This window comes from Pocillopora damicornis, chromosome 6, assembly GCF_964200805.1.
Source record: "Pocillopora damicornis chromosome 6, jaPocDami1.2, whole genome shotgun sequence".
In the NCBI taxonomy this organism is placed as follows: domain Eukaryota; kingdom Metazoa; phylum Cnidaria; class Anthozoa; order Scleractinia; family Pocilloporidae; genus Pocillopora; species Pocillopora damicornis.
The window spans coordinates 20146682-20174420 of NC_142675.1; the positions used below are offsets into that span (position 1 = coordinate 20146682).

General features: G+C 36.9%; 1 protein-coding gene across 1 annotated transcript; it reads left to right on the forward strand.

Annotated features, from left to right (window-relative positions):
- The first annotated feature begins 26 nt into the window (after positions 1-26).
- LOC113675339 (FERM, ARHGEF and pleckstrin domain-containing protein 2) lies at positions 27-27289 on the forward strand. The gene is made up of 34 exons (XM_027191898.2): positions 27-342; positions 2705-2809; positions 6284-6326; positions 6502-6580; positions 6890-6934; positions 7103-7155; positions 7805-7878; positions 7982-8028; positions 8450-8537; positions 8711-8799; positions 8956-9022; positions 9412-9506; positions 10204-10344; positions 10862-11629; positions 12291-12475; positions 16158-16330; positions 16555-16610; positions 16833-16863; positions 17548-17681; positions 18196-18274; positions 19169-19270; positions 19370-19454; positions 19683-19733; positions 20307-20365; positions 20520-20591; positions 20812-20880; positions 20964-21053; positions 21166-21315; positions 21558-21666; positions 22080-22324; positions 22678-22785; positions 22981-23040; positions 23730-23821; positions 24095-27289. Exons 1-34 carry the CDS (start codon positions 220-222, stop codon positions 24174-24176), a joined length of 3849 nt encoding a protein of 1282 aa, XP_027047699.2. The 5' UTR covers positions 27-219; the 3' UTR covers positions 24177-27289.
- The last annotated feature ends 450 nt before the right edge of the window (positions 27290-27739 follow it).

Below are 27739 nucleotides of genomic sequence, written 5' to 3' on the forward strand. Positions count from 1 at the left end.
ATTATTGTCTTGTACTTTGACCAATCACATCAAAGATTACACCAGGGCCCTTTGAAGCCATGTTGGTGCTAGCGCGGAGGTAATTTTAGACACGCTTTGTTGTAGTGTTTTAGTTTTGAATTTCTTCTTGACTTGTCTGCCATCGAAGAGTTTTTAAACGAAGGGGGAGTGTGGTTTGGTCCGCTTTCGTGAGCCCGTCCAAACGCAGATCGCGTTAGAATGTCTCGCCGTTATGACATGGGTGAGCAAGATACTTCGGCGACTCATGCAGTCTCCAATCGTCGGAAAGTCACCGTCAAAGTTTGTATGCTCGACGATTCCGTGGTAAAATTTGATATAGAGGTAAGTGCTTATGCTTTGACCGCCATGAAAGTTTACCATAGGGCAAGAAACGTGCACATAATTTTTATGTTGTCTATTTTTGTCGGCATTTCATCAGTTCGAAAAGTTCTGAAATTCTCTGATGTGCTTCGCAGCCCGCAATAATAAATACAGTTAGCAGCTGTCTTGAGAAAATAATAATTCCTGGTTATCCATGTGTTTCGTGCTGAAATTAAAAGTAAACTTTCGGTATTCCTCGCCCGACTGTGCTTTCAGTTTGATGTGCGGATTTCTTTCATTTCTTGTTGCCCGATGTTGTCGTTGAAAAATATGCACAAATTGGCATTATCGATCGATGAAGCGTTCGAAGTATTCGATATCGATAGCTCCGAATGTTTTGTGAATGTAATTTATTGGCTTTCCACGTGCTTAATTTTACCTTTAATATTTTTTTACCTTAGATTTCCTTTTAATTTTCGTTGTGACCCGAAAAACCATGCTGTCTTTCATTTTCCGTGGAACTGGGTTCAATTAGTGGAAATGTTATGTCCATCGGACACACACACTCCGTTTGACTTTGCCTCGATAGGGAATTCTCAGGAAATTGTCATTTTTTCGAAATCCAGCAATATTGTCAATGAACAAACTATTCTCTATAGGACTAGATCCTTGCAGAAAAGACAAAGAATAAAAGCTGAAACCCATGAGAGAAAACGAAATCTATCTTCAGTAAAAAAAGCTCTTACTGCATCGGAAACCATTCTTTGTTCCTGTTGGAGTCCAAAATAAACTGTTCTTGATTTCTGTTGCCGGCCCTTTCTTATCGATTATTCAAGTTTTAAGGCATTCAGGAATTATGTATTTAGGCGTTCGTCTCGCTCCATCTTAATATTAGCGCCGCTAAACATTTTTTTAGTAATATTTAGTGGATTATGTAGCGGTTTTGCCTCTGCTATTCGAACAATTTTCAGTAAGTCACTTCCGAAGTGAAACAGATTTTAGCATATAATTTCCATTGACAGCCATTTCATCAAAGATCGATATGCAGGGAAGATGTTAGAAAGGTTGTTGACTTAGATAAGAGTGAATCATTTATTTGATGTTTGTTCTTTGCCGGGATGTTGTAGAATAGGCGATTGTGCGTCCCAAGGACATGTTAATCCGTGAAGATTTGTGTCGATGAAGTTGATAGGTATATTGAGAATCCTACCTTTCAGTTTATTTAGAACATTTCTTGCTTTTGTTTTATCGTTCTGTTGTTATCATGACAGCAAACCATGACTGGAGAATTTTTTCTCGGTAATGGTTTTATTTTGATCGGCATCTATAAAACGTTAGATTCAAGAAGTCAACAGCGAGTTGCAACTGAAGATACAGTTATGTTTCATTTTTAATTTCATTTGGAAAAATTGCTCAGTGCCTGCTCCTTTTCAGTGTCGAAAAAATTCCTCAGTTTTTAACTGAGTGGTATGATTATGCATCTTCATGTATAAACAGTGTATTACATGCTAAGCCTCTTTCAAGGTGTTTGGAGGCAGCTAATTATAATTAAAATCCGAACTGATATTTCATAGGCTTTGTGGAACGTTGTTTAACTACCTTAGATGCTAGAAATTCCTTGACCCGGAATTCTCAGCATCGAGAGATTAGACATGAACTTTGTTTACACAGATGTACACTATATGGTGTGACTTCAGGACTCTTTTTGCTTTTGCTAATTCATTTCTGCTTTCAGATAGGGTAACTTATCATTCTTTCAATTGAGCTTGCCTAAAGCAGGCACCCTTAATTAATTACCACCATATCTTAATCTCTGACTAGTGACTTCTTGGTTATTCTCTGCAAAATACTTTTTCAGCCAGCAGTTGATTATTCATTTGCATTAACAATTTTCGTATGTTGCACATCGCAAGAATTTCTTGATTTGACACATGTGGCTAGGTCTTACAGTATTGCTTTTTTTTTTTATGGAAAGCTTTCCATAAAGTGTAAGATATATGGGAGTTTTGTTCTCTGAAGGATTTGCAGCTTTTGATTTTACACACATTATTTTCCTTACCTAAGACTGCACTCATTACTCTAACACCAAAGAAGACACAATTGTAGAACTGTTTATTGGTCTACTTGTTTTGGGTGACTCTAGGAATGTTTGGCAAGTGTGTCAGCGAAATTGGAGCAAGGGTGTGAACATGAACATGTTTATGTTTTTAAAAAAGTGTGGATTGGAAATACTTTGCCACCATGCCTCATTGAGAAGCATAACATTATTCTTGTTTCTCAGTAAGAATGGACAGGTGCATTGTGGCCATTTATATATGTCGTGGTTTGGTTTTACTTGTAATTGTGTCCTTTGTCAAATGTTAATTTTCTTTTGTTTTTCTAGCCAAAAGGTAAAGGCAAATCTCTATATGACAACGTCTATGAATGCCTGAACTTGGAAGAACGTGAATACTTTGGACTAAGTTTTTATGACAAAAATGACAATTTGGTAAGTGCCTCATTGTATTTATAACAAGTTTGAAACAAGGCAAGATTTGCATCCTGGTGATCTTGCTCTCAATGTCAAATCAAAAATGAAAGGTACAAAGTATAAACAAAAAATGACTTAATTGAAGACTGCAAATACAATCATGACAATTCCCTAGTTTACTTTTTACCACCACATCAGGATGCAGCTCAAGTTGCTTTGGTTTTAATTTAGAAAGAACTTTGTCTTAGTTGTGCACTTCAGATCTTGAACTTTGTTCCAGTTATCTGGAAGTACAATGTGTTTTTGAGGCTTAAAGTTTAGTATCAGGAAAATGGAGTGGCCTTACGGAATCATATTCTCAACATCTAAATAAAACTGGCTCAGGGCACTGAAATTTATCCAGAGAATTCTCCAATCTCTGATGCCCAGTAATCCCTGATACATGTTCTTGAGAAGATGGTCCCAGTAAACATATTGTACATGTAAATAACGAGCTAGATTAAAGTTGAGTTCAAAAATTGCACTTTAGATATAAGGCCTCCATGAATTATTTAATTAAGCACATGGATTACACCAAATGAAAAACATTGGTTTCCAAAAACTTTTCCAAATGTAAATCACACAGTTTTTGTGGAAATCACAACCATTATCCATCTCAACATACCACTTCCACCTCCATCACCAATGTACCACTCAAACTACCTCAGAGTTTTAAAATTCCATTGGTTGGGTGTATACAGTGTAGTTCACATTTAGATTTCTTCATTTTGGAAAAAAAAAATAGTCTGGCAAGGGTGAACATTTGTATATATAAGATATGCATTGTATGGTTAGGTGTGATAAGAAATATTTTTGTAGATGTAGATATAAAATTTCTAAATGCCTTCCCATCCTACGATTGTGTGAATGTGAAAAATAAATAAGTAAAAGAGCAAAATGATATATTAATATATTTTCTGATGTGTGTTATTATATGCAACTATGTCTTCTACATCAATACTACATGTATATTCGACCCTTGTACATGTATATAACATGATGTCATAAACAAAAATATTTATGATGTTATTTTGTACTTTCAAAGTGTAACATAAAGGCACTTGAAGAATACTGCCATTGATGCACTTTTGCCTAGCTGTTTTTCACTCTTTCTTTGGGGTGATAGTACTATATATATAAAAATATAGGTATATATATATATATTTTTTTTTTCATATATGACAATTTCTTTGACCATTCAGTCTTATCTTTTTCCCCTGATCTGAATCTTTGTTTACTTTTAGTACAGCCATTTCCTTTCAATAATATTATTTGGGATAAGTTCAATGTCAACTTAAAGTGCAAAATTTCTCAGAAATTTTTTGTTAGACTTTGATCACATTGTGTAGAAATTGTGTTGTCATTATATTTTAATTTCCTTAAAAATAATTTTTTACAATAAAAAATACATTGAAAAAATTTTGTGATAAATATCAATAGTGTGATGATTTGATATGCATTCTGCAAAAAAAAAAGAGAGGAAAATCTGGAAGATTTCAGTTGCACACCTCAATTTTTTCTCTCTAGAGGTGGACTGTTTGTTTTCAGAAATCAATAGTTGCATTGTTAAGTCAATATTTTCGTTAAGTATACTTTGATGTAAATGCACAAAATTTTTATGTACATAGCTCACAACTGATTTTTTTGTTTTCATTAATCTTCCCTCTGGCAATTTCCTTTGAAACGAAAAAAGAGCATTTAAGTGTTTTTTCTTTGTTACATTCTGTTCATGATGATGTTTTAACCCTCAAGCTAATTTTTGTAATCACAGTGAACCTATCACAGACATGATGGCCTCCTCTTCCATTCGATTCCCCTAATTTGGCACCTGCAATAAATATTGCTATGGATATGTCTTCATCAGGGAAAAAAGCAATTTCTTAAGATTTCTATCAGCACTTTTTGCATATTATTGTTAAATTGTTGTTTTTCTTTTTTTTCTAATAAAAACTCTTATTACTGGTTGTAATAATAATTTACCAAAGATGCACAGGGTAGTTGCTTTCACAGGGTTAGCATGACATTGATTTTCTTATAAGCTGTGGGTTTTTTCTTTTTTTTTTTTTATCTGATTTAAATATTAAAAAAATTATGCCTAAAGGGCAAAAGTGTAATTTTTTTTTCTTTATATGATATTTTTAAGATTATTTCTTTTCAAAAGGTACATCAGATGTGCGTCTGCAAAGGAGGGTCTTTCTTGAAGTTCAAAATAATTATTTAAAAAAGTAGGGATATTAAAAAAACAACAAATAGAGAAAAGGCTTTTAACGAACCAAAGAGGATATAATTTGATAACTGGTTCATAACAAGGAGGTAGGGAAAATGTTGTGACAATTTCGCCAAATTTTTGTTTGATAAGGAAAAGTCACCTGTATCTGCGGCTATATTTTTAGCTTGATAGCGTAAGAGCTTGTGAACAGTGTGCTGGTCATTGCACTGTGCAAAGAAAATTTTTTTCTAAGCTCGCCTTCAGGCAAGTTGAAACCATTTCCCACCAGCACAGGGCCCTAAGTATGGGCCTTTTGTCATCTGCAAACAGAAAAAGGAAAAAATGTTTCATGCCCTCCAGGCAAATGTTAAATCAAATCAAGTAGCGCAAGTGGAAAATTAACTAATACTGGGTTATCTATCAGGACTTATCGGCATGTGGTCATAGTTTGGGTATACACATACATGCATAAGCTACTATAGGCAAGTTATTTACATGTATCCTTCTTTTTTAGGACCTTTTCCATGGAAAATTACTTGCAAGTTTAGCTTTGCCTCATGCCCATGACTTATTCATTTGTTTATTTCACTTTGTTTTTTGGTTGTTATTTACTTGTTTATTTAGCTTTAACATCCATGTAAAAATCACTAGTGATCCTTGTTATCTGATTGGCTCTTATTGGTGCAATTTATTAACAAATTGCACAGTTTTTTTGCTTCAAATCCAATCTTTTTCTCTTTCATTTCCATTATTCTCATGAACATAATGTGTGATTCAGGAGTGATACTGAAGGAAAAATTGATTCTTTTGTTGGATTTGAAATCAAGCATATGATTCCGGACCAAATAGCACCCCAATCAGTTCAATTACCATTATCATTTACTGAAGAAATGTAAAATGGTTTCTCTGTTTTCATAGCCTGATGTAAACACATGGGAGGTTGGGAGAACACTTGATAAGCGTAGGAAAACCACTCTGCTTCGCGTCGTGGTTTCCAGCTTATCTCATGTTCTCCCAACCTCCCATGTGTTTACATCAGGCTATGTAAACATGGAAACCATTTTACATTTCTTTTCTAAAATAACTAATGAAAGAGGAACGAAAACTGTGTTTACATACTCTCATGTAAAATGGTTTTATGGCCAATCAGAGCACACGTACTATTTGAATTATTTTATAAATGTATTTGTTTAATTTTCAAATGTTTGCTTAAAAAATGACTGGATTTCATCTGTGATTTTCAGTTTTGGCTTGATGATATTAAACCTCTCAACAAACAAGTCAAAGGTGAGAGCAGGGTACATTCTATATTCATGTTATAAAATTTTATCTAAGAAATGTTATTAAATTTTGCTGTGAGTTACTGATCACGGCGAAAGGTGTTATATTTTGTTGTCGGACAATGTGCTATGGTTGATGAAATTCTCATCAAATACCTATACTTTGTAAATCTTTCTTTTAGATCTCCATTCAACGCTATTTAGATGCTGTGTGAAGTTTTATCCACCAGATCCTGCAAGTCTTCAAGAGGAGTACACGAGGTACCTTTGTCTCTTTTGTCAGGTTTGAATTAATGGTCCATTTGCAAAGGGTTCATGTCTGCAGCACCTGGGTTTTACAATGAACTGATCTTCCTACATGTATATGTTCTTCACTTCTCTTGCAAATATGGGTTTTGTGTATGCATCTATGGACTTATAATCTAAGCTGTACTGGTAATGGCCTACCTGTCGAGATGCTATCAACCTGTATATCATACATGTACATGTAGGTGCCTTATTAGGCTTACAGTAATTCTTACAGGAAACTTGAATTTTACAACTTACTGATTTTTTGTTTTGTGCCCACAGGTATTTGTTTGGTCTTCAGATAAAGAGAGATCTTCTTAGTGGAAGGTGATTCTTCATTCATTATTTCTTTCTCTTTTTTTTTTTCCTTTTTTTCGCTTCTTAAGGAAAGTCCTCCTTGTGTGAGTACATTGTGCACCAACCAATTGTAGTTCTTCTTATGTGGTTATTAATTTTAGCAATAACATTTTTATACCCCCCCTTCTAAAATTTCAGATTAAAATGTTCAGAGAATACAGCAGCCCTATTGACGTCCTATGTTGTTCAAGGTATGTATAACTCAATCTCACTTGTTTTCTAGCTGCGTGAAATTAGGAAATGCTTCAAGTTTTTGGGGAAGTTCTGGGTGAACATCACTTTTAATTCCAGATTCTTATCAGAGAAATCTATATGTACAGTGTCGCTGAGATGGGATCTTTTATCTTTTATCTGCTAGACCAGTTTCTCACACAACTGAAAGCTTCTTAACCCTTAAACTCCCATGAGTGACCAAGACAGAATTTTTCCTTATATTTTCAATACAATATCAAGCAGACAAGTGATGAGAATTAATAACATCAATTAGGTACTTATGAATTGATCCAATACCAAATTCTCTGAACTAACATTATAAGAATTGTAGGGCAGGCAGTAAGGAGAATTAGTAATGAGATCTTGGAAGTAAAAGGGTTAACTTTTCCATTCTCAAAAAAATAGAAACCCAAAATTGAGTGTTACCGCTGAAATATGTACATGTATGTTAAGGGATCTCGCTAAGTATTGAAGTGGTTTTTGAGTGGAGATACATGTATCACAGGCAGTAGTGCATGTGGCCAAATGTAACTAGTCAGGGATCAACATCTTCACTCATATCATCAAGTTAGCTCAGCTATAACAGGTGTTGTGGGTTCTCTGTCTCATTGTTCTCACCTTTTTTAGGTGAACTTGGTGATTATGATTCCATGTCATGCAGACCAGGATATTTGTCAGAGTTTCAATTTTTCCCTGGTCAGGTATGTTTGATCAGAATTTGCCCATGCATGAAGTTTATTTATATGACATTTTCTTGTTTATATCTGTGTGCTTTCATCTCCTTTATTTTCTTACTCTTTTCAGACAGCTGACTCAGAAAAGAGAATATCCACTTACCACAAAGAGCACAGGTACTCATTTTTTTTGTACCCTCATGTGACAATTTTGTAGTCACAGGTTTGGTTTTAGACTCAACTACAATTTTTAAAAATAGGATTATTTTTCTTTAAAAAAAATTAGTTCTCATTGATAACAGCTTTCTCGGAATTCAAACATGACCAGTGATACCAACCTTACATATTCAATTTTAACATTTTAACAGTACCATGTTTATGTTTTGTGAACAGCTCATTTGTCATTTTGTCCAGTTGTAGGTTTACAAAATGAGATAATTAGTGTACAGTTGTAGTGTCAGGAGCAAACTGTGCCTTGATTACAATTTTTTTTACTGTTGTTGAACTGTGGGACATGCTGTATTTTTAGGGCATTGAATTAAAAAAATCATTTGATAGATTGAAATGCATGTATATCAATTTCCTTTTGTTTCTATAGGGGTCTGTTGCCTGCTGATGCTGACTACAACCTCCTAGATGTAGCCCGAAGACTAGAGATGTATGGTATGATACTTTATCCTGCCAAGGTAAGAGATTCCTCTGAAGTGATGAACATTACAGATCTGAATTGAATGGAGAGGAAATGAGGGGAAGAAAAAAATGTACTAAGTTAACTTAACAATAAAATTCCCCTGCCCCCCTCAGAAACACTCATCCTTCGCAAGTAATGGTAATACACTACTTTTTTTATTCCTTACAGGACAAAGATGATGTTGAACTTTACCTTGCGGCAGCTCATATGGGTGTCTGTGTATTTCAGAATGGGGCAAAAATTAATACATTTTCTTGGTAAGTACATGTAGGCGTGTTCTCTCAACTTTGAAATTCCTAATCCTCCCGTCAGTACCCCTCACCTTTCCCCCTTTGTCACCCAAATTACGGGTGAGGTAATACATGTTTTGGTGATCATCTGTGCTCACTGGTTGTATTTCATTTCTGTTTCAGGGCAAAAATAAGAAAGCTTAGTTTTAAGAGAAGAAGATTTCTTTTGAAGCTCCATCCTGAAATATTTGTAAGTTGCAAATGTAGTGAAACATTATGGCCTGGCATTTATGAGGACAGCCATAGGGTTATTACTCAATTGAGTTTTGAAATTTATCTGGAATTCCTTTAGGTTTGCTTTATTCTCTCTGTGATTAGTCTAGAAAATGCACATTGTAGTCTAAACCAGTTAGATGCAAGACTAGAACTTTTTATCGTGTTTAAATAAATGCTGTTGTTGTTGTTGTTGTTATCCTTACTTAACTTTTTGCGTTTGCCTGTGCTTCAAGTTTGCCTGGTTTAACCTCTCGTTTCTCCTGAATGATTGTTGCTGATTACTTTGGTTTTAGTTTTCTGAGACAGACCAAAACTGCTCTGAACAAATCTATAAATAATGGGTTGTTTTCATTTTTATCTTAGGGCCATTACAAGGATGTTGTGGAATTTCTAATGGCAAGCAGGAATGCTTGTAAGAGCTTTTGGAAAATTGCAATAACTACACATGCTTTCTTCAGGTAGGTCACTAACTTGTTAGTTTTTTTTAACACCAGAGGATTGTGGATGACTATTCTTTTTCGTTTAATGTGCTCTGTTGAAGCTGCATGTACATGGATATCATTAGTCTAGAATTTTGCACCACTGTTCAAATCAAAACGTAAGCCAACTCCATTGTAAGACCATTGTTTTCAAGAACTGTTTTCATATGTTGGTTTCTCTGTGGCTCCATGGGGTACAGTACCCACAGCTATTTAAGATCCATCCTGGATTCTCAATCCTCTGATTCAAATATTTGGGTACTCTGAGGATGTAATCTTGAGCCAAGCTGATAAATGTTAAGGGTTGTTCAAAAAATTTTTTGAGATCTTTCTAGAAATGTTGAAGTAGAGAAACAAAGCATGACTACATGTATCCATGCAATAACTTTTTCACAGAGCCTGAGGCCCTTAAGCATCTGTCTTCTTCATGTGATGGAAAATGTTATGGCACATATCTATCTCTCCATTATTTTTACCAATTTTGGAAAATAAATTTCATATCCATCATCTTTTTTCATCCAAACTTGTTTTTAATGAGTTATTAATGTTAACAACAATCACATACATACACATGTGATTGTGGATCACAACTCTGTTGATCACCTTCCAAGCATATCGAGATTTTTGTGCAAAACTGAACCATAGTGAAGAAAGTAATTGATGCATTTTCTTGCAGACAAAATGTAAGCAACCCAGTTACCAAGTCTCGTCCAAGAATCCTCAGCAGAGGCTCATCATACAGATACAGTGGAAGAACACAGAAACAAATCATTGAAGGATGTCGAACAACTTTCAGACAACAGCCTCCATTTCAAAGGTTTGTTTCTCTGACCTCTTATTCAAACATTCACAAATGTTACTGTACTTCATAGTGTAAATTGAACACTACATGTATAGAAACCAGGTACATGTGTATTGACAATGCTAGGAATGACTTGGTAATACTTCTTCACGTGCAAGTATCAATTCCTACGCTGTCATGTATGGAGGTTGTATAGCTACTGTGCTGAGCTTCAGATTAGAGGTCTGGCCCTGACCCTGGCCATGTGATTGTGTTGTGTTGTGGGGCAAGATGCTAAATTTTCACTGAGCCCTTTCTGTTCAGGCAAGAAAAATCAATGGAAACTTGGATGAGCTCCAGCCAGTTAGGGGCATGGCCATTATACTTGTACTTTTTCTTGTCCATGAGCAGATTAAGGACTAGGCTTGTGCTCTTACATAAGGTGACCTAGTACAGATAGAGGGACAGACAACAGAAATCTCCTCAATTTTTTTTTTAGTGTAATTTTTCCTTTTGTGTCATTATTTTGAATTGTAATCTTTTTCCCCCTTAGATCACAAAGCATGAAAACACCCACAAGACACAATTCTATGGGAAACTCATCACAACCATCACCTATGTTTTTCTCTGGACTAAGTGAGAACACTCCCCCAAGGCCACTGATACCCCTCCAGGAAAAACGGCCCCTATCCTCAAATGGACCAACAACAAGTATTTCACATGAGGATAGACCACAGGAAACTCCACCTGAGGAGGACTTGGTCACCGAGCCATTACCTGAAAAGAAGGGTGCCATTCCACTCCAAGATCTTGATGATGAACCAGATATGATGAGGGAAGAGTCAGATACACCTTCAGAAGCCCAGTCAGAGGCAGACCTTGAGTGGCAAACAGAGCCACTTGAAGTTGCTCCTGCAAGCACTACTGAGGCTTCTGTAAATGTGCATGAATTTAAACAAACAACAGATGACAAACCCAGAGAGGCTGTGGAGAATATTGATGGGGAATTTGAACATGGTACACCTCTGAATTATTGCAGTGGAGGTGATGATCACAATGTTGATGAGAAGGTTTTGATTCCAGAAGAATGTGTGCGCATTGAGTATCAACCACAACCAAAACCACCTTCACCTGTGGAGGTGAGTGATGTTGACACAATGTCACCTCCCCCGCCATCTCCTCCCCCACCACCACCAGAAGATGAGGAAGATGACGAAATTCCAGGAGAGATCAGAGATGAAGGGGTTGGTCAGGAATTTCCATCACCACCACCAGAACTATTACCCTCACCACCACCCGAGTTGCTGAATGACTTTGAAAAGTAAGTTGATTTACTTAGTGGTTGGGTTAACTGGTTTCTATAAACATGTATACTGAAGGGTATTTGAGCTTTGCTGCCATTGACAAAGGGCATTTTTGTGAGTAACTTACCTGGAACTGCACCAGGCAGAGGGCTTTGCCTGTTGAAGCAAATCATTCAGAGAATTTTTTGTGTAACCCTGTACACCCTACATGTAACACCAGCATGTATATTCACCATACTGCTCTCCATATGTTACCTACGATCATGACAAGGAGGTAATGTTTTACAATCAAAACCATCTTCAACTGGCAATCATTTCCTCTCTTTTTGAAACCTTGATGTCTAATTCAGTGGCAATACTGTTAGGAAAAATAAGATGGTAGTCAATCCTTAGGGCGATAGGATTTAGCCAGTGTATTTGACTGCTGAGTCCAAAACTCTGCCTTTTGATTTGTGGGTTATTGGATCTTTCAAAATCAAGAGAGATGAAGTTAGAAAAAAACAAAAAAGAAATAAATAGCTTGAAATAAAACAAAGGAAAGCAATTTCCTCCAAGACCAGAATCTAACTTCTACTATAAGTACAGTCATTGTATGTCCTGATCTCCTTTGTTTAACTTAGTGAATCATTGTTGCATTATGAGTTTGAGGAAAACTGTCACAATTTTACAATCTTTTAGTTCAGAGGAAGTTGAGCGTCCAATACCTGTTGTTCCACATAATGGATTCCAAGAAGAAAATCAAAAACTATATGATAAGGAAGGGGAAAACAGGGAAGAGAAAAGAGATTCAGCAAAACTGAACATCACATGTAGCAGTATAGTCACTAAAGTACAGAATGGTGGAGTAACACGACATGGAAAAGGTGGGTGCAAGTATTTTTTGGCACATGATTTCTTGATATAAGTTGAAAATGCCAGATACAGCAAGAACAATTATTGAGAGAGCAAAGCACAAAAAACTAATTGTGGACCCAATAGGGCTGGTGCAAATAGGACACAAAGCCTCATGCACAACCAGTGAGATCAATTAAGTTAGCAGGTGAATGCTGAAATTGTTGGAAGTTTGGTCAAAATTTGTTTTTGTCAATGTAGAACGTTCTCTAAAAACTAGAGATGAATATTGATAACCTCCAGAAATTTTTTCAGGGGTGGGACTTAGTGATTATTTGCAGTGTGCCATTCTCAGTAAGCTTGATGGTTAAGGGAATTTTGTCAGGTACATAGGCACAAGTGTTTGTAATGAGGCTTAATCATGCAACCTGCAATAGACTATGGAAAAAAAAAATTGATGTTTGTGCACCACGGGGAGCTCTTGGAGTGAGGTGCTCTCTTCACTCCAATTGCTGTAGTACATATTTATGGTGAGAATTTTGCTGGATTAAGTATGTGTAATTATCACAAGAAATATAATTATGCCTTTAATGCTACTTGGCTGAATTAGATAAGAAAATCAACTTTATGTTACAGTGATTATGCCATTAAAAATATAAGTAAAATAAATTTGTTTCAAAGGATAAACAATACCTACTACTGGAATATTAAATCAAAGTAAACCCTTGCATTTTAAATGTTAAGATGCTTTTACGAATAAACAGATCAATGGTGCTTTTAATTTAAAAATAGATTGTTCATCTTTCTTTTGCTCTATGAAGTAAATAGTAAAAGAAAATTGTAAAGTAATTAATACATGTAGTAGCTTAAAAAAAGGCAACGTTTCGCAGTAGACTGATTTACTGATGCTGCATATTGTAAATGTTTTTAGAATGCTGTGCAAAACATAATTTATAAGGTAATATTTCGGTGGTGGTAAACATTTGCGTCAGTTTGCATTGTCATTCAAATGACTTTGGCTGAAAAGTTTTTACATAATTGTCAGAGTAATGATTGTACATCATCAACAGCAATTTCTGGCAAAAGAAAATTCATTGCAAGGATGATTTCTAAACTGTAGTAATTGTGTTGATGAGGAATGCCTTAAGATCCATCCTTGACATCACGAATATCAGTGTACGTCTCTTACTTTTAATTACTAACCTGTGTTATGGACACAGTTGATAACTAGTGAAGTGTCCAATTATTTCTTGTACTATTGTTCTTTTTGCTGTCTTTGCTTGAATGACACGCTTCTCTGTCATTGAACCACTTTCAGATGCATTCTCTTTAATACAACTCTTTCTCTCATAACTCTCCTTCACTCTCCCTGACATAATTCTTTTCTTCCAAATCTTTTTCTCTAGATTATGATGAAGTCTGTGGTCCTTGAAGTCAACAAACGACAAACACTGAGTAAACATGGTTTTCAAGATAACAAAGGACATTTTTTTTGCTAAGAAACCAATGAATGCTTAAGATGATAAACCACTGGCTATTGTTGGCGAAGACTGTATTCAAAACAAACACCTTTGCCAACATAGTTATTTGTACCGTAAAGATTTCAAATGTATGATAAATAAACTCAGTATTGGCGGAAATGCAGATGGTTAAAACTATGCTAATAATTTAAAGAATGTCGTCTTTGCTCGAATTCAAAAGCTAATCCATTTCCTGCCTCCGACTGGATTACACTAATAGATTGGTCTAACCTAAATACGGCTTAAACGTCTCTGAGGCGTGTCGTAATAAGAAAACAGACTTTAAATTGACGTGAGGTTTCTTGAGATCTTAATCTCAAGTCTTTTGTTTATTGTGAATTGTCACTGAATTAAAACCTCACGGTTTTACACCTTTTTTTAGCCCTTCAGACAAAAGTAAAGTGGTAGTTTTATGCAAGATGGTCATCGTCTTCTGTGAACAAAGAAAAAATTGCAGAGTAATATTGTTAACTGAGCCGTAAGAATTCAGGGTAATATGGTATTGAAGCATTGCTCGTTGAGTATGTTGTTTTGATTAAATGTTTGATACTGGCCAATAAAGTATAACTTCTTTTAGTATACATCTCATTATGTATACGCAAAGGTAACGCTAAAGAAATGAGACCAAACGGAGAGATTATTGAAGTCAGTTAATATTCTTGCGCGTACTCTGCATACTGCTTCATGTGCAGCCTTTGAACCAGTGCTTATTACAAGTTTTGTAATAACTAAGACAATCTAACCAAGAAATTTCTATTGTATTGGTTAATAAAGACAGTGATACATTGAAGTTGATAGTCACAGTTGCATATGCGCTCAAATGTAGATGATTTTTACTTGCGGGCTATACAATCCTCAGGAGTTAATGTTACCTTTAACTTCTAAATTGTGTTGCGGTGTATATCTGCAACTTTGTACTTCTCAGTGCTGTTGTTATCATAAATATGACTCTGAGAGTTCTTTAAATAAAAAGCTGAAGTTATTTAAAAGTTACAGCTTTGTTTAACTGAGAATTTTACTGAATTTGTATAACTTGAAATGCTTAGGTACAGTACTTCGGATAGAGATTCAGTGCAATCGCAGTCCCTCCTTTAAGGACTCTCTTGCTTTCATACTTTGCTTCGTGGTTTTTTTTTTTTTTTTTTTTTTTTTAACAAACCCTTGTAACTCCCCGTGTCGCAAGCTTGTAACAGAATCGCGTGGGTATTGTTTTGATGTACAACAGAGTTTGATGCTGAATTCATGATTTATGATGAATTCGTAGCAGCTAGATAAAGTCTCCTTCGTAGCCGTTTTTTAGGGCTCGTGACACAGCTTATGGCGTTGGCTAGGAAGAGAACATTTTCATACACAGACTGTAGAGAGGATATCCATTCTTTTTAAAATAACAATGGCTACGCATACCCAGAGTGCAGTAGCCACAAAAATTTCCCGTGTATCGGGGTGTTCGATTAACTGAGATGTGAAATTTAGATTACATCACTGAGCTTTTGATTCATTCTTGCAGCAAAAGTGATGCAACGAGATTGACTGTAGGTACAAATTTTTTGGTTTGTTTTTGTTTCCGCCGCGGAAACTATCACGGTTGCGGAGATCCCTATTCAAGAAACTCCTCATTACCTATGAAGAGTTTTAATTAGATCGTAGCGACAGATTTCCTCGCAATTATCTTCGTAACGACGATAAGAAATATCCACATTTTGGGGATGTCTGTTAATTTAAAGACTGACAAACCTAGTAACCTGAATTTTAGACTCCATCTGTGAGCCCTGACTTGGACAACTGTGATGTTATCCGGCCTAGACATCTGGAAACCCTTGGTGTTTCGATTTCACTTAATTGAGCTTGGTAAATGGCCTCAAATTATTAGGTTAGTTCTTGACAGATATTTCCTCGACTGAGACTGTTATGTTGAAAGTACCCTTAAATTCTCCTCCTAAATGGTAACTGAACATATAAACTACAGAATATTACATAAAAGACACTGTCTAAAAAAGCTTTCTTTCTAACGATAGGAGTTGCATTAAGTTTAAATTATCAGTTTACACTTTTGAGACCATGTATATCATTACCTTAATGTTTAGTTTGGCAAGGACACTGTATGGAGAAATTTGATTCTGATCACCCTTAGGAGTTAAAGAGTATGCGAGTATGCATCTCCCTTCCGCTGAAGTCATCTTGTGTCTCATTTCAGGTAGCAGAGGGTCTCGTCACAGCACAGACAGCGGTGCAACATCGGACTCTGGAGAAGCAAGGGATACTATGTATGACGAGCTGTCGTCTCCATTCCGAAGTGACATTGAAACATCGCCCCCAGTGTCTCCCACCTCACCAATTTCATTTCAAAAGGGTGCTTACATCTCCAAGGTAAAGGCTGAATATACTCACTTACTGAATGGCGGTGCTGGAAGGGAAATTATCTGGCTCTAGGTAAGAAAGTATGTACCGAGCGCAACGAGGTCTTCATGTGATGATCGAGAGCCAAATATTTTCCTGTCCAGTGGGACCGAACTCGTCCAAGGAGCATTTTCAAGACGGCCGCTCTTCGGGAAATAATTTTACTAAAAGTATGATTTTGTATTGATCTTTAGGAATTGTACAGCGCAGCTCACAATGTCGCCAGAGAACTGTTGAACACGGAGAGAACGTATGTATACACATGAAGTTACAACTAAAAAGACACAGACTGCACTCTAAACATTTGAGGAAAAATAATGTAAATCCCTCTTATTTGTGATTCGGAATTTTTTACTTCCAATATTTTTAATACAACTTTGTTACCCCGATTTTACTTTGTCTTTTTTTCCTACCTGTGTCAGCTTGGCGCATATAATGCAAAACTATTCACTGATTTTTCCGTCATTGATAGATTTGTAAAAGACCTGGAAGTTATCACCATTGTAAGTAGCAAGCTTTATCTTTGTTACTCTCTTTCTCTACCTGAGACTACTTAACTGCAATTAGCGGTCAATCGATACCTGTTATTAACCGAGGTCGAGGTCCTTACCGTTTGTTACTGAGTTCGTTGAAGAAAAGAGGTTCCTTAATTTACAGTACGGACCGATAAAACGAAATTAGTAAAATATTGATTTTATATCTTGGTTGAAAAAGAGGGGGAATATTTAATTTCGAACAAACTTTGAATTTAGCGGGCTATACAGTGAATTACGGCGCGCTAAATTGACCAATCACAGCGCACGTACTTACTGAGAGATATGATAAAGTCATGCGTACTCGACCAACGAAAGGCCTGCTTCGCAAATTATGCTGGAGTGTCCTTACACAAATAGTTTCTCGTTAATTGAAAAATGAAAGTTATTTGAGAAAATCTCATACCCGCCCTCCAGACTAAGAAATGCTTCCCAAGGTGTGGCACTCGAAGAGAAAAATATAATTTCAATTAGCCTTGATGAAATATTAATGAGAATGAATTCATTGCTGGAACATGAGGGACAGTCCTCATTCCATTGCCTTCGGAAAAAAAGTAGGTCTCGTGGCCGTCCTATGCAAAGGGTTTATTGCTGTCTCGCTTGATCAAGGCATATTAAATAGCTTTTATCGTCTGTTGTTTGTTGTTTTATTAGGCCTTTAGAGATGTTGTGAATGAAGACAGTATTCTTCCTGAGGAGAGAAGAAAGCTTCTGTTCTCTACATTTGATCCAATTTACGATTTCCACTGCTCATTCTTATCCGAGCTCGAACAGCGAATGAACCTGTGGTAAGATAATGTCGTCGTTAGTATTACAGAAGTGAATTAAATTACTTCAGTTTGAAAGATTGTGTCCCAAACTTTCAAGGAAGTGCACGATGTTTTGTGAGGAATTTTGATTCAATTGTTGTTGTCAGCTTGTTTGTTCAATTGTCAGAATATCTTGCGTTTGGGTGCTCCACTGATATGGCTACGGGAAAAAAATTCCTTCATCGATACAACTGTGGTACACTATTTAGGAAAGGAAGTCAAGTCAATAGATTATCGCTACAGATTTGCGCTGTGGTGTGTTTCAGAGGTTTTTCACCTTAGAAGACACTCCTAAATTCAGACTAATGTCAGTATCTCAGCAATGCTCACTTACCCCTCCCCTAACCCAACATTAATCCCAGTTTGTCATCAGTTGAACTGTTGTTGGGTTAGGGGAGGGGTAGGTGTGCAGTTGCTCAGATACTGGCGTTGATCCGTAAGCTCTGTCCCAGTCGTCAATTTGATGGTGGTGTTATTGTTTTTGAATGTTTAGGGATAAAAGTGGAGCGTCTAAAACGAACGAGAGTCCAAGAATGGGAGACCTGCTGCTACGTAACATGAAGCAGATAAAGGTAAGCGAGGACCTATTGGCATAAAGCTGGTAATTTTTAAGCCGTTTCTTCCATCATGGATGGTAGTATGTGCTTAAACATTTGACAACGTGGAAGGAGTGTTCTGATTTGTAACTCAAACTCCGAATGTCCTTTGCTTTTAATCTCCGAGCAACTCGCGCGGGATTTGCGCCCGAAAATATTGTAGTCGTTGCAGGAATAAATGAATGAATTAAAGTACCCTTTTTGTGCTATGTGATCTCACTGTTTTGGTGTACTTTAAAACATCTATTTTCCCCACTTCGGTGATCAGTTAATTATTTCTTGTTCACGCATGAATCGTGATGATCAAATTCTATGTTCGTTTTACATATGAAAGCTTTGAGCCAAGGTTCACGGAGAAGCAGTGTTACTCACACTTAGCGTGAAAAATGAAAGTATCTTCTTTTGTCAGCGCGTCATAGATAGACAAATAAATGAGTGAAATTCCACTGAAGGCTTGACTTTCGCCAAGAACTTCATTTACTGTGGGCAGAGAGAACCATCGGCTACTTTGTAACACAATATCGAAACAGCTTGGGGGTATACGGTCAGAGATTGAAATGTTTCCTACTAACATGGAACAAGGTTGTGATACTTGTTATACATTATTTTTCTGTTTTCGTGGGAGTTATCGTGGGTGTCTTGCTTGCAAACCCGTGTACTGAAGAAGTACGCGCACGTTCGTTCGTTGTATTTGTTCGTTCGTGCGTTCGCACTTTTACGGGTTTATTCATTCAAGTTTGTCGTAAAATTTTTAATTCATTCAAGTTGGCAAGTTTGGTTTGGAGAATTCTCATCTTTATGATATGTAGTCTACTCTGTTTCTAAATTTAATTGTTAATTTATTGTCTACTTTACTCTACCTTTGACTAGCGATACCTACACCATGTGAAGAGACACGCCCAAGTGATGCTTGAATTAGAGGATGCAACAAATAACTATAGAGACTTTGAGGTCGCCTACAAAGAGTTCGAGGTGTGCTCTTTATTGATAATGCTTTTATGTGCCCTTGTCAATGTCTCATTTTATTGGTTCCTCTTAAACAATTAAACCTTATTTTTCTCTTTTTTGTAGACTCAAAAAGTTTGTTACCTGCCATTCAGTGCTTTCATCTTGAAGCCATCGCAAAGAATAGTTCATTACAAATCTCTTCTAGAGAGTAAGTCAAAGAGAACTTCTTATGACAAATGCTATCCGTATATAGTACAGCCAAGGCCATACCAACGGCCATTACAAATAATTAAAAAAAAAAAAAAGATTACTCGAAATAAGGAAAAGCAATCTGCTTCATACAGTTTGCTTTCTTCAATAAAGTGTGTCCGAGGGACATTTGAATTTTGGTCTCCGTTCTGTTTATTTGTGAGATAATTCTTTTTCCTCTTTTCAGGACTTTTAAAGTTTTATCCCACTGAACACATCGACCATAAGGACACTCAAAGTAAGTAAACTTAACTTTGGTTTGGCTCTACAACCATTTGGTCCATGAGTAGTTTGGTGGTTAAGACGAGCAGAGTCCAAGTGTTAATCAGTTACCTACTATCGTACTGGAATTTATTTTTCAAACGATTTTCCTTTATATTCTACGTTAGCTTAAGATATTTCTTCTACGTTTATCCCTCCTTAACCTAAATAGTGATTCTCTCTTGTGGTTGCTATTCATATCCTTGTTAATCTATTTCTGGGAATTTTGCGTTTAACCAAGATACTCTTTGAAGCTTTATTTCAAAGTTTGCAATGAAGTACATGTATATCGATTGAAATTACAAGGAGAGGTTTCTTTTTATTCGATTGTTGAAGCTAAAGGATTTATCTCCACTTTCATGCGAATTTAATTTTGTTTAAAATTGTAGCTGTTTATGCGAATTACTAATGCACTTTCCCTTGCTGATACTTTTGCTAACTACCATGCTTTATCAACAATGGACATGAAATGATCTGAAATGAATTTGTGGAAAACATTTATCTTGTCTTTGGGAAAATTATTATTCTGATTTTTCCATTCCTTGTCTAGGTGCCTTGGAGGAAGTGAACGAGGCAGTTAAAGCTGTAGAGGAAAGTATAAGGAAACTGGTGAGTTGAGTAGGAAGCTGTTTACATTTTACATTGTTATTGTATCTTTGTTTGTATTGAACGTTCTTGTTTTTTTGGATAAAACATTTCTCCAGTCTGGCATATCAAACAATCTTGAAAGACTTAAAATTTTCCTATTCTCGTTGTTTGATAGGAAAACTTTCAGAAAATCATCGAGCTTGAAAGAGATTTGCTTGGAGTTGAAAATCTCGTGCAACCTGGAAGGGTAAGTGATTGGTTATACAAAACAGCGGTGTATATGACTAATAAGTCAGGTTTTTTTACACAAAACAACAAAAAATAAATAAATAAAATAAACAAACAACCCAAAAACAAACAAACGGAGGAGGACTCAGACCTCTTAGTTGTTTCCTATCATTTATGCCTCAGCGTGTGTTTGAGGGAGCCATTGTTCCCATGTGATATGTTTTTATGTCTCTTTGTAGGAGTTTATCCGAGAGGGCTGTCTTCAGAAAATTGACAGGAAAGGTCCACAACCAAGGATGTTTTTCTTGGTAAGAGAACACTCTTTGTTCACGTTTCAATGCAATATATGTTCTTGACATCAATTTAAAATTTGTTGTGTTCTTCGTGGCAGTTTTCCGATATTCTCCTCTACACGTTCAAAGGCGTCACGTTAACAAACCAGTTTAGAGTGCGAGGCCAGATCCCTCTGGATACCATACGGGTATGTTCTGTTAATTGCTGGTTTGATCTGCCACTGATTTACATTAGGAAAGGGAGGCACATTGTTAGACCCCGAGATAATAACGTGTTCGGTGTGTTCAATTTACCCGTAGCTTGAAAACAGTGGTCCGGAGATGCACGGGTTATATTCATTTACTATCATCTCGGAAGCAAGAGAAATTCATTTAGCGGCAGGGTCAGAGGAAGAAAAATACAAGTGGATGGAGGATCTGAAAAGAGCTGTAAAACAAGCTAGAGATAGGGTAAGCTATTCTTTTTGCTAATACTCTCCAAGATATGTAGGTAGGAAAATTGGCAAAAAATATACCCGGTTGTTCAGGACTTTGAAACTGATTTTTGTTATCTGGGAGTCAAGACCAAGATTTTCAATTTTTCTAATTGGATGATTATTTGATTATGTTTCTTTTTATTCCTACGATATTTTGATTTGTTTTAGTCTTGCCGAAGTTCCAACATGTTAGTTACAAGGTTTTAATTCTTCCAGGTTTTTTGCGGAGCTTGCTCTCAGAAGAGATCCAACTTTGCCTACCGAACCCCCAAAATGAGATCAACTCGATTCCTATGCGAAGAATGCTACAGCGATCTAGAGCAAGGTAATGAATATTTTCATGCTATTTTGTCTTAACCCTCTACACCCTAAAATCAGTATGCATATTCTCCATACTGTTCTGTAAACATTTCCTAAGATGTCGACATGGAGAATTTGTCTAACAATCAAGATCTTCTTTAGTGGGTGATCAGCTCCTTTATTCTCCTGACCTTAATGTTTGATTCAGGGGTGATATGGTAAGGAGAAATTAGATGCCAGTCACTCTTAGGGGTTAAAGGGTTAAATAACCACCGAAAGAACCCATATCTAGTTGTCGTGTTCTTTGTTACTACCAGTCAGGAGATAACAGGGTTAAATTAGCAATATGGGCTGGAAAAAGTGTTTTTTTTTTAATTTAGTGGGGTAAAGGATTATCCACTTATCCTGTAAATAATGTTCTTTCGTCCCCCTTTGCAGAAGAATTACATAATGGAGACACTCCCTACCCCCAGATGGGATCAGGTGACAAGGTCCTGCCCCTACCCACCCCCGTGGAAATAACAGGAATAGCAGATGGTGATGGATCGGATGACGAGATCAATTCTAGTCCAGTGTCAAGCTTGGAAAGAAGACATGCGCACACTCACACCATGTCCACACGTAGAGTCTGTTGGCATAGAAATACTAGTATTAGTATGATTGAACATTCGCTTTCTGTGCGAGTAAGTGTAACTACTGTTTACGTGGGAAGTCTATTCCATTCCATTTTATTTATATAGGCCTGGTAGCCATGGCATGTACGTTGTCATAGAAAAAAGCAAAAACAAAAAGAAACAAAAAAAGAAAAGGCCTAGAAGGAATTTATGGGCATGTTAAACTACCCGCTTGCTTCACGTGCGGCAGCCGAACGACGTTATCGGAATTTCTATCGAGAACCTATTCCAACTTCTTGAAAGTATGAGATGTTGTGAGGAATATATACGCTAAGTTTAAAAAAAAAACAGAGTGGGGTAAATTGTATTATAACCAGGCTCTCCTGAGAACAGGTCCTCACTCCATTCCTGTTTTATTTCAGAATCAGATGAGTGGAGAATTGCTGAGGAAATTCAAGACTGGAAATCGATGGCAGAAACTGTGGGTCGTGTTCACAAACTTCTGTCTTTTCTTCTACAAAACACACGAGGTATAAGTGTGCATCCATCGGAAAAGTTTGCTATTTTTCAACTTTTATTGTTTTAAGAAAAATACATGTTCATACATATTTGTGTGGTTTTTTTAATGGGAGGTTATCTATCAGACATTGGCGCTCGCCAGTTGAAATTATCTATGTACTTATCTCTCTAATTGTTAAGTATTAACTCAATACTTTTTTTCCTAGGACGAGTTTCCATTGGCGAGCTTACCACTGATTGGTTACTCGGTTGGGAGACCAGTTGAGGTAATAATTTGGACATCAGCATATTTTTCCTCTGGAGCATAGCAACTCTGTAACTTTCTTCGCCATTAACTTGCCTTAGGCAGATAGGAGACTGTAAAGGACTTGAGATGGTTATAATACGGTTCTTATTGTTATTAAATTGCTATTAAATAGCTATTTCCGCAAATGAGCAAGATGAGTCCAGCGCTCTAAATAGCTACAGGAAGAAAATCAAAACCAAGAAAACCAGGACGATTTTTTCCATGCAATATGCGACAAAGCCAAGATCTTTGATTTTATAATTCGGCCACGTACAATACATCCTTTGTTGTCCAAACATTCTTTTACACGACGGCTCAGAAGTATCCAGATATCTTCACCTTATACTTGGTCTATATTACATATTTATTGACTTGCTGTCACTTTTTAGTGGGATACACAACGGCCTAACAGTGAGAGCGCGGAACTCCGGGTAGAGAGGTCTGGACTCAAGACTGGGCTAGTAACAATTCGCACAGGGTACCAGCGAACTAACCGTGAAGCCTGACGCAATGCTGGGCATGGAATAGAATTTCACTGAGGGGGGAGGGGGGGGGAAATTAGTAAAAATTAGTAATGCTAAGAGGTCCTTCAATCTAGAGATAAGCTCCAGCCTTGTGGGCTTCAAGACAAACTGAGCATTTGACCATGACTCTTTTTTTCCTTTACAGGCCGATGGTATCGACAAGGACCTCGTTTTCAAGCTGCAGTACAAGACCCATGTGTACTTTTTCAGAGCCGAAAATGAATACACCTTCTACAGGTGCAGCAAAACGTATTAATATCATGTAAACCAAATTGTGTTCACCAATAGCTCAAACCTTGACCACCGAAATGGTGTTGATGTTTTATTCGCAATGTTTGTCAACGAAACCTCGTAAACAAAGTGTCAGCAAGAATGAAAACAGGTTGTTTCAGTAATGGAAGTGTCTGGTAAGAGCAGGAGGGAAAAAAACATACGCGTTCGTCAATTGAAGCGCTACTTTCTCTCTTGATATAAATTCATAAAGCATTTCTTTTGCGTCTTTGATTTCAGGTGGATGGAGGTGATTACCGGTGCAACCCAAAGCTCATCCAGAGTGCGTCTTTTCAGTCGTCAGATCAGTTCTGTTCATTAAGCAAGCTGCGATTTGGAACAAGCTGCTTCTTTGTTGTACGTTCACCCGAGGTATTTTATAATCGTTTTATTACATGCGTGCGCTGCTTTTCTAACGGGTGCCGCGAAGCCAATCTTGGAGAAAAGTGAGGTATTGTTCCTGAACAGTCTCTCAAGCTTTTTTGCAATGGTGACTAGGATCGTAGCCAAACAAGGCTTTTTTACCGAAGGGATGCGTCTGCTACAAGCTGTGAATGTGACCGTGGAGACGAGGAATAAGTTAAATTGCTGCAAGGATCAAGGGCAGGCCTTCGCCTCAACATAGGCCGGAGGATTTCTCCCCAACACTTCAAAAATTCAAAGGCATGGAATGGAAGTATCGTTTGACTTGTAATGATTTCCCAAGCGCGCATTCAAGCTGACCTAAAATGGGTTGTCGGTTCTCTTAAAGAGGCTGCAGTGAATCTCTCATCTTGAACGTCTCTTTCAATGTGGAATGGGCTTTGCAGCATCCAGTAATCTTCTCTTAATTGTACCCGATAGTGTTGTTGCTAAATGACTCAAGTAGTTGCCGCGAGTGAGACTTGGGTAATGGTTAGAGACCATATAACAGGGCATGATAAGCAGCAGGTATCTTGGCATTACTTCAACGCCAATTTTAAGCGTTCTTCTTAAAAAACTTACTTACAGACATTTTTTTAAGAGGTCTATTTCCTACCGCTTAATACTATATTGTTATTTAGTCTCTCGTCTGGTACTCTATTAACTTACAAACTCCGAATTTCTTCTCCACAGTTCTTTCATTTTAGCTTCCCCTCGTTTTCTTGTAAATTAATTGAGAGTTGGAGTTCTCTAAAGATAAAACTTGTACATAAGGATTTCTATTCTCCCCATCTGTTCTCAGTATAATGTATTGCAACTACGAGAAGTTTCATGTTAATCACTGATCGGAATGAAGACAAAGACATTTAAAAATGCGGGTGCGGAGGAAACAGTTTATATAACAATGTTTACAGTTTGGTTTTCGTTCTTGAGCGAGAAAGCCAATGAATTGTACAATTATAGAATATCTTACTTATTTTCAATTTTATTACCGATTTTAACAGAAATTGTCGTACGCCGGAAAGGGGTCTCGCGGTAGAGTTTAAGGTTCGGTATATTAAAAATACTTATACCCTCTGCTGCCTTGGGCGAATTACATTAGGGGAAATTTTAGACGTTGGGAAGGTGAAGAATTTTACATAAGCTAATTGTAGCTCGCATAAACATTTCCGTTGCAAAACTAATGAAAAGCTTAATTTTAGGTGTTTAATGCTACATCCGGATTTGATATTAATGTGGAAACTATTTTTCGCGTTGTTGATGTAGCGAGAGTGCTTTTACGTTATTTGTATTTACCATCACGTTGAACTTGAGCCAAATTGCAAAATCTGTTTGAAAGTTACAATTCGACTGCTGAAGCAATGAACCTGAACGTAATATTACCCAAGTGACCTTGAAGGTATTAAGCAAGACAGTGGTTAAGTTAACCCTTTAACTCCCAAGATCTCTTTAGTAATTCTCCTTACTGTCTGGCATACAGTTCTTGTGATGTTAGTTTGGAGAATTTGGTATTGGATCAACTCAAAATCCCCTAACTAGTATTTTTCGATATTCTCATCACTTTTCTGCTTGTTATTGTATTGATATTGTAAGGAGAAATTCTTTCTTCGTCATTTATGGGATTTAAAGGGTTATTGACGGATTCTGTGTTCGTAGTGACCACCCGAGCGGGAAAGATAAGCAGATCTTCCACTCTCCGCTTTGCTGTCTTTTCTCTCGCCAGTGTGGATTTCTTTGGTGTAGTATTTTACTTCAGAATAATTTTTTCCTCAAGCTTGTTCGGTCTTGATGGCTGGTTATGGGACTCTACTTCGTCTCAGCTGGTAGAATCGCTAAAGGACGAACTTAGCCCATATCTTGCCATTCTGACCTCTATTTTGGACAACAATGGGCAGTACATTTGAGAGAAAGTTGTTACTCTACATCAAAAAAGTGAAAAATAGTCTCAGACTCTCGCAATAACGTCAGGCAACTTTCAAACTACGTGGAAACTTCGATTTAACGGCCGGAAGAGACACTTAGAAGTGGACATGATATGCAAATGTTACACACCCCGATTTAAACACGAAAGGATAAGGAGAATAAGACTCAGTTAAACAGTTTGTAGAACTTATGAGAATGCTTCTAATCTTGTGAGTCTTATCATAAAGCTGTCTCGGCGCATTATTGCCCTCGGTTGCTATAAAAATTAAAAAAAAAACAAAATAGGGGTCTGTAACGCTTCTCAACCGTAGGTACATACATACATCTTGATACACCTATCAGGCAGTGAGAGCGAGCGTGCTCTATTAATTTTCTATTAATTTGTTTTCGTTGCATGAGAGTTGCAACGTATTAAAGCTTTCGAATTCTTATTAAGGTGAAGGGTCTTCTAGCTGTAATTGAGAAAAGACCGAGGATAGGCCAAGATGTGTTTATTTCAAGTTAAAAGAGTCTCCTCACTATGCGCGATAATCTCGAGATGGTAGCGCCTCAAGGAGTTGTTATCTGAATGGGACTAGTCGGGCTGTCGTTTGGTATGTGTTATTTACTAGCGTCGATGAAACTCTAGGGCAATTTTTGTTGTTTTTGTCTTTTTGTTTGTTTGTTTGATTACAGATTGTTAGTCTAAAACCTGGATAAATTGCACCTTGGCAATTACACTTCTCGCGGTAAAGTTACTACAATAGTGTTTCGGTGAACGTGCAATTTTAACATCATTTACCTGTTTACCTGAGTGCTCTTCATGGCAGGGCTCTTCCATAATGAATTGAAAGTTGCCCAATTGCCGTGTCGCGCAAAGGTCGGTCTTATTGTTGATTTGGTCGAGGATCGAGATTTGGATCAAGCGATTGGATGTGAGAATCCGTTAAAGCGTGGAGACTCTTTTAACTTGAAGGTTTGTCTTGCAGATCAGAATTTTGTACAGAGTATTGAGATTATTCAGAAGAATGGCTAAATAAATGTTAAATTTATATTCTTTAGAGTTATTATTCATGTCGAGAAATTCATTGTAAGTTCAAATAAAGTTTTGGACATAACAGAAATAAAGAAGCTGGCGAGTTCTTGCATTTTCTCATTGGGTGTCCAGTGTAGGGAGGCAACCACTGCTCTATTTATTTGATGTAGTAGGCGTTTGTTCCTTATTCGCTTTGACGAAGGGTAGTCGCTTGAAATGTGAGCTTCACAAACTCTTTAAGGTGGCCAACTTAAATAATCAACTCATTAGATAAGACCATCTCATATTACCCCCCCCCCCCCCTTCCCGCCGTCACAGCATTACAATTTCTTTAGAAAGTCAACAGGCAAAGGCCAATTCGAAGAAAACAACAACACGATGCCTCAGCAATTGTTTTACTCTAACAGAGAAAGGATAATCTGTTCATGTTGTCCTTTAGCAGCATAATTAAAAATATAAAACTGTTCTAATGAGGCCTCAAACTGCTGTTTAAAAAGTAAAATCTAAAATCCAAGCTTTCGCCGATCAACGGCACCATCAGGGAT